This window comes from Anguilla rostrata, chromosome 7 (genome assembly GCF_018555375.3).
Source record: "Anguilla rostrata isolate EN2019 chromosome 7, ASM1855537v3, whole genome shotgun sequence".
Taxonomy (NCBI): domain Eukaryota; kingdom Metazoa; phylum Chordata; class Actinopteri; order Anguilliformes; family Anguillidae; genus Anguilla; species Anguilla rostrata.
The window spans coordinates 39,828,081-39,836,039 of NC_057939.1; the positions used below are offsets into that span (position 1 = coordinate 39,828,081).

The 7,959-nt window shown below is 38.8% G+C and overlaps 1 protein-coding gene across 2 annotated transcripts; it reads left to right on the forward strand.

The window, feature by feature from the left end:
- Positions 1 to 257: 257 nt before the first annotated feature.
- On the forward strand, positions 258 to 7,144 carry LOC135259683 (toll-like receptor 5). 2 transcript variants are annotated; one of them, XM_064344300.1, is made up of 3 exons: positions 258 to 378; positions 699 to 797; positions 3,455 to 7,144. In XM_064344300.1, exon 3 carries the CDS (start codon positions 3,463 to 3,465, stop codon positions 6,070 to 6,072), a length of 2,610 nt encoding a protein of 869 aa, XP_064200370.1. In that variant the 5' UTR covers positions 258 to 378; positions 699 to 797; positions 3,455 to 3,462; the 3' UTR covers positions 6,073 to 7,144. The 2 variants fall into 2 exon arrangements, with proteins under 2 accessions (XP_064200370.1, XP_064200371.1); XM_064344301.1 differs by having other exon boundaries at positions 704 to 797.
- Positions 7,145 to 7,959: the final 815 nt, after the last annotated feature.

Consider the following 7,959-nt stretch of genomic DNA (forward strand, 5'->3'; position numbering starts at 1 on the left):
TGAAAATAAAATCCTGTGTTTACTACTTACTACAATGCTGGTGTCTTAGTACAACCAAGAGTACCACACATAGAACAACATTATCGTTTCATTCTGGGTGGTCGTTATCAATGTGCTCACTTAGCAATAAATTTCAGCGAAACTTACAGCATCGCGCAAGGTTTTAAAATAAATAAATAAATAAATAAATAAATAAATAAATAAATAAATAAATAAATAAATATGTCTAGTGGTGTGTACATGAGACCAGCAGTAGCGTATCTGGGAGGAGTTTGTCAATACTGAATTGGAAGAGTAGCTTGTTCAGCATGTAGCCCCAGAGTAGTTATTTTTGTATTTCAGAAGGCTGTGGGTACTGTCAAGAGAAGTGGCGCACAGGTACTGTAAAGGCAACGCTATATTCGGCGACTTTTAGTAGACGAATCTCTTAGTCTGAATGGCTAAACAAATAAACAAGAATCAACTTTTAATTATAATTCAGAGACAAGCTGTAAAACGATTGCAAATACAACTACCAATCCTCTTTATGAACTACACAAAATTAATGAATCGCTAGCAATATGATAGGTTAGAAGGACTGGACGGGCAAAACGGCACGTCGGCACGTCAGCATGCGAGTTCATCAGTGTGCAATGTACCTTGTGTAACGTTTACCCAGTATGGGCAATGAATCAAAAATAAACATTATGTTCTTGCAGGGTAGCAGTTAGAAAGGAACGAGAAAGCAGGCTGGATGCGAACGAAATCGAACAGAAACTGAACCGAGGAATGTGTGGTAAATCGTAGCACTGGGAAAGGTAAGTCTCAAGTGTGGCAGCATTCAGTGAAGTTGTTGCATGAGATACGCCTACTTGTTCGTTTCATTTGCTGCAAATTGCAAAGCCCGTATAAATCATGACAGTAGAAGCACAAAAACATTGTCCATGAAAACTGCTGTCAAGTTATCCGCATTCTGAAAGGTCTGTGTCAAACTATCCGCTAGTATAATTCGTTGGCGCGTCTACACTGAGTATAGTGGTACTTAATGCGTGAAATGTGGAGTACTCTTTTCATCTGCTTTTCGAAAATGAAATACCGTAGTAGTCAATAAATGAATATGAAAATTTGCCGAGTCACCTAGAATTCAATACTCTAGTAGGACAATGATATATTTTACTGTAGCCTACTGCTGCAACTTACAAATGCGATTTCAAAATTTACCAGTCTCTACATACATCAAATTTGTATTAAATGAGGCTCAGACTAAGAGCACACCAGAAATGAAAATGTTTTACCGCAGAAATTAATATCATCATAATTGTATATGAGATAAATGAAAAATACGAAGTATGAGAGTGTGTTACATGATACTTTTCCCCGATTAGTACGTAATTTATCTGGATTAGTTATGACAAAGGTCCACACTGTATGAATACTAAATAAGATTATTTTTATTTATTTACCATCGAGGAGGTATTACGATTAAAGGCCATTATTACTGCATATAGGAATATATGATGGTACTATATGTTGGGAGTCCCTTACCCTGGAATTTTCCAAGATTAGTCAACACTTCCACCTGATTGGTGGAAAGCAATGCCCAGGTCATATGCATACAAATATGAAGTTAATTTACTGTCAGAAATGTTGTCATATGCCCATTTAAGGTCATTATAACAGAATATGGGCTTATATTGTAACGCTATCTTATAGAGGCCATTACACAGGATGTTTGACTGGGCATACTCTATCGCTGCTTCAGTTGTGTTTATATATACTTCAGCTATAAATGTTCACAGATTGAAGTAAATTCTAAGTTACCATTTAAAATTTAGAATAGTTTTGGGAAAACGTTATGCAACCAATGTATTATAATGAGTATAAATGAAAAATGAAGGTTGTAAACTACGCTGCATTTAAATCGCTGTTGACATTTTTTATTTGGAAAAGCTGTACTTGAATTGCAGTTGAAAAGATCATTTAACCTGGAAACCTTTGAATTGTGAAATTATACACCACCAGCAATGCTGATTATTTTGATGAAAACCCCTTATCCATGACTGGAGTCTCTTTTCTACCCATTAGCTTTACACACACTTGCAGCAGCATTTTGAAATGTTTATTTGTCAACAAGTGTCTGGCTCTGCTCTGTACTTTCACCCACACGTCTTCCCTTTGTGTGTGTGTGTGTGTGTGTGTGTGTGTGAGAGAGAGAGTGAGTGAGTGATAGAGAGGGAGAATGCCAGAGAAAGAATTTGGACCCATTCTGTGTGTATGTGCGTCTGTTTGCATGTGTGTGTGTGTGTCTTAGTATTAAAAAGTCCAAACTAAAGTTATCCTGATCATATATTCATATGGAGAACCATGGAATCATAGTCACGAATCCACAGAAATGCATAGAAACTGACAACGGATTATTGATGTGGAGTTACTATTATGCTAATTTATACTAAAAGATTTGCTCATAATTTGATCCTTTTCCCCCATGTGTTTCTTAATTGTTCATATCTGGATTCTCAGTGTACCGTAGGATATTAACCTGGTCTCCCAAGCCTATGGTATGATACAGAAATGGCTGTGTTTGATACACTACTATTAATATCACCTGATCGGTATCGTTGGACTCCGAAGTTGAAGTTCAGTAATATGTGGGTGATGTCTTCCATATGAATAGGCCATTGTTGGGTGTATTTGAATGATAAATTCAATTCAGTAATTTAATGGTTTTTTTTGTTTTGTTATTTATTTATTTAATTTTCTTGCGAAAAGTGAACTTTAACTATCATTTAAGGCTTGATAAACAGAAGTATTTTCAAAAATTATATTTGATATATGTAATTACCAGCCTTGAAGATGCTCAAATTTTTATCTTTGTACACCAATCATACTATTTTATCTCAGCATACTATCTTTATACTTTAGTCAAATATGGGTTCATGTTCATTCTGAACTGAAAGGTGATAGTTGGTGGTACCACTGTCTGTTTCCACAAGTAAAACTGGGTATCCAATGCACAGATTATTTTGAAAAAAAAGAACAATGCTTTTTGTGCAATTTCACTTCCTTTTCCCCATGCTAACATGGAGGAAAAAATGGTTGAACTATGGGTTTATAAACATAGACCCTATCATGCAATCTTATTCAGGACATGAATGTCAAATTTACACAGTTAAACAGCAAACTCCATCCATTTACTCACCCATACAAAGAAAGCAAATAGAAGCAAGAAACAGCCATAGCAGTATCATTTACAGTATTATCATGAAATTCTGGTCATTCATGTGCACGGATATTAGCTTTTTACATATTTATTGTCACATTTATGGTATCACTGATATTTCATGAAATTAACATTTTGATGTTGCATATAAATGCTATAAATAATGATTTTCAAAAATTCTGATCTCTCTCTCTCTCTCTCTCTCTCTCTCTCTCTCTCTCTCTCTCTCTCACTCTCCCTCTCTCTCTCTCTCAGGAAACAGAATGAGGAGAGTCAGAGTACTTTTTGTTGTCATTGGAGTTTTTGTTTTGTCACAGAAGTGTGATTCACTTTGTCAAATCAGCGGCGAACTAGCCTTGTGTGATGGTCGGTCCCTCGTCCGAGTTCCAATGTTACCCTCTTACGTAACCAGAGTTTCTCTCAGCAACAATTATATAGGCGAGGTCAATGAAACGTCTTTTGCTGGACAGGAGCAGCTGGAGTCAATTGACCTTGGGACACAGAAAACGGAGAAGCTTCTTGTTAGGAACAATGCATTTCGAGGGCTGACAAACCTGACATTTCTCCATTTAGGGGACATCCAAGCTCTTATTCTTGAACCCAGTGCATTTGCGGGGCTGACAAACTTGAAGAATCTGGTTTTGTTATACAGTGGCCTTAATGAATCCATTTTGGAGGGGGACTACCTACGTCCCCTTCAGTCGCTCGAAACCCTCAACCTCTTTGGCAACAAGATCAGAAGAATTCGGCCTGCCCTTTTTTTCCAAAACATGACGAAACTTAAAGAGATCAACTTGAAACTGAACACCATCAGCAGCATTTGTGAAGGAGACCTGCTTGGCTTCCAGGGCAAGCACTTCCACCTCCTGGAACTGTCTAGCATTTATTTGCGGGACATGAATGAGTATGGTACAGACTGGAAAAAATGTGGCAACCCATTCGCAAATATTTCTGTGACAGTGTTGGCCTTGTCTGGTAATGGGTTTAGTGTTGAAAAAACGCAACTATTTTTCAAAGCAACAGAAGGGACCAGAATCGATTACCTCATTCTCTCCTCCAATACTATGGGCCGATCAATCGGCTATTTCAATCTGAAAGACCCAGACAAAAGGACATTTGAAGGCCTTGGCAAAAGCTCTCTAAAAATTTTGGACATATCTAAAAATTCAATTTTCTCTCTCCAATTTTCAGTATTTAGTGCTCTGAAAGAGGCAGAAGTGATCATGCTTGCTCATAACAAAATTAATAAGATTGAGAAGGGTGCATTTTTGGGGCTCTTCAGTCTACGAGGGCTTGACCTTTCAAACAACCTCTTGGGTGAGATCTATCCCTACACTTTTGAAAATCTTCCAAACGTTGTTCATATAAATCTGTCATACAACCACATTGGGGTAATTGTATACAAGTCCTTTGATGGGCTTTACAATTTAACCACTTTAGATCTCACAGGAAACTCTATCACTGTTCTTCATACATTTGCAAAAATACCCAACTTGAAGCAGCTCCTCTTAGGTGATAATGACATACAGTCTGTTTATGGTCTTCCTGTCTTTGCTAAAACAAGCACCGTAGTTGAATTAGGGAACAACAAATTGAGGGACCTTAAAGCATTGTATGAAATCCTTGCTAATCTACCTTATGTGCAGACAATTCTATTTGGATCTAACTTGATTTCGGTCTGTTTCCCCAGTCATTCCATACCACCACAGAACAGCCTAATGGTCCTTGACCTGCAGAAAAATGCAATGCAGTCAATATGGGCATCTGAAGCCTGCTTAGATGTGTTTGACAACCTCAGCAATCTCCATAGCATTTCTCTAATGGGTAATGCCCTCCGGTCCCCTTTACCGAAAGGTATTTTCAAAGGCCTGGTCTCTCTGAAGTCAATGGACCTTTCTTTCAACATGCTCACGTATCTTCCTAAAGATACATTCCCGGAAAACCTGAAATCTCTCGATTTGTCCCATAATATCTTAAGCTCTCCTGACCCAGACACCTTTCTGTCTGTTGTGCTCATTGACCTGAGTGACAATCCTTTCTTATGTGACTGCAGCTTGAAGGAGTTTCTCACCTGGCTTAACAAAACAAATACAACATTCGCAAGCCCCAAGGAAAGCCTGAGATGTGAGTTTCCCAATAAGTTGTTGGGTGTTAGCCTCGTGGATTGCAGTGCAGATGTATGCGAGGAGGATGACGAGAATCTCATGGCAGAGCTGAGGATGGTACTTTTAGTGACCTCCTCCACAGTCCTGGTGCTAATCACTGTGGGTGGCATTGCCTTTGCTCATCTCCGAGGAACCTGCTTCAACGTTTACAAAAGGGCCCTCGCCAGGGTTTTGGAGGGACCCCGAAATGATCCTGCCCAGGATAGGTTCAAGTACGATGCCTACCTGTGTTTCAGCCATACTGATTTCAGGTGGGTGAATCGTGCCCTGCTCAAGAGGTTGGACTCACAGTTCTCGGAAAACAACCTCCTCCGCTTATGCTTTGAAGCTCGGGACTTTATGCCAGGGGAGGACCACGTCTCCAATATAAGAGATGCCATCTGGCACAGCCGGAAGACCGTGTGTGTGGTGTCAAGAGAGTTCCTCAAGGACGGATGGTGTCTTGAGGCCTTCAGTTTGGCTCAGAGCCGGATGATTGACGAGCTGAGGGACGTCCTTGTCATGGTCGTGGTCGGGCGGATCCCGCACTACCAGCTGATGAAGTACCAGCCAATCAGGGCATTTGTACAGAAGAGGGAGTACCTGCAGTGGCCAGAGGATAGCCAAGACCTGGAGTGGTTCTATGACAGGCTCACACTGAAGATTCTAAAGCAGGGGAGAGTTGAGAAGCAAAGTGACATCAAGCTTCAAAATATCCCCAAGTTGTGAATTTGCCATACCAAACTAAAACTAAACTACAACCTGAGAGAAAACCACCTCTTTTTGTATTGTTACGGAGGCTTGTGTAGGGGAATTATAAAAGAAACTGCTTTAAAAATGTTTTTAAATAAGTAGTAACCAACCCTGATCCTGGAGATTGTCACTTCCTGTAGGTTGTAACTTTAACCCTAATTTGCCACACCTGGCTCTACTAATTAGCAGCTCAACAACATCTCTTGCTGTTGAATGAGGTGTGCTTTATTAGGGTTTGAATGAAAACCTACAGGATGGTAGATCTCCAGGAACAGGGTTGGTTACCACTGTTTTAAGTGGTAAGTAAACAAACAGATGCAGTAATAAGATTTGTTTTGAAATTGGAAACATGAATCTGTTTTGCATTGACACTTAATACAGGCCGCATTCTTTATTTTCCAAGGACCCATTGAAAAATATCTCGGCAAAAGTTTTGATTGTGGGGAGTATCACCATGGTGTTTTTTGTGAATTTGTTCCTCATTTTCTTCTGACTTGTGGTGACATATTGAGGTCAGTGAATTCACTCAATTTCCTATACACGTTATGTCTTTCCTCCTCTTGTAGGAAGTAAAACTACCCCCCAGCTCATCGTACATATAGTGGACTGTGCACTTTGCAATCTTGCACACAGCAAATGTCATCCTAAAAGAAAGGAAATGCACAAGCAAGTGTTAAAAATATTACAGTCATTTGTCAATTTAGCCATTCTTTTTTATTTTCAAAACCACTGGACAATACAGTGGAACAATATGTGAAAACATTGCTCAGATGATTGGACTGCAACACTGAACCCAGTTTTCTGACCTCTTAATCTCAGTTTGATTGCCCCTTATTCTCTTTAGTTTTGTTTATGTTTCATATATTTTGTCAATGGAACATGAACTTTGTATCTCGGGATCAAGTGCTGTGCACTTTGTTGTCTTTTGTAATTTGTTTTCTTTCTTTTTTAAGCCATTTGATTATTTTTCTGGAGGAGTTGCCCATTTTTGTGAAGTCCAAAATATGCCGCTTACAATAATAATAAATCTGATAAAAATCCATCTGTTCCTATGACTGTGAGTGGATTCCTTGTACGCCTTATGTGAAGACAGAGGATCATTTGCTCCATTACAGCCATTACATTATATTACCTATTAAATAATGAAATTACATTTCAATGTATTACATTATATTTACTTAGCAGACTGTCATCCAGAGCAACTTACAATGGTACAAAGTAAAATGTCCAGTGTTAAATCAACTCTTACATACTACATGTGGTTCCGACTGCACTTAATGAATTGAATTAACACTGGACATTTTACTGCGTAGGCAAACTTAAGCCCAGCCTCTCAACTGTGGCCTCCAAGATTCCTATGCCAGCAAGTAAAGATGCAACATCAATAAATCAAAAGTGCACATTAACTAAGCTAACCAAGAACCATGGTAAAAAAAATAATTCTAAATAGAAACAGATTACATCCAAAGCAAAATCAAAGAAACATGAAACCATACAAATACAATTTAAAACCTTACAAATACCATAGCCTGCATGGTAAAGGTGGGAATGCTATGTCTGGGTCTGGGATAAGAGGGGTGTCAAGATGCAGTCTTAAAGAGGCAGGACTTCAGTCTGTCAGAAGAGAGCCCATTCTGCCTTCTTGACCAACAGGAAGTTTGCTCCACCACACAGTTCCACCTGCCTGAATGGGGATGGGCAAGCTTACAGTCTTTATACTATGACAATAATTACGCCTCTAATGTAAATAATCAAAAAGCAACAATGCAGGGATTAGAAACTTAAGGGACCACATGCTATTTCTTATTTCAATGAATGAATGATAAGGAGATTAGGAAAAGTTAAAACTTGCAAGTTACTCAA

Excerpts from the sequence above, each read along its gene's own strand:
- LOC135259683 (XM_064344300.1), top strand. The coding sequence starts at position 3,463 with ATGAGGAGAGTCAGAGTACTTTTTGTTGTCATTGGAGTTTTTGTTTTG.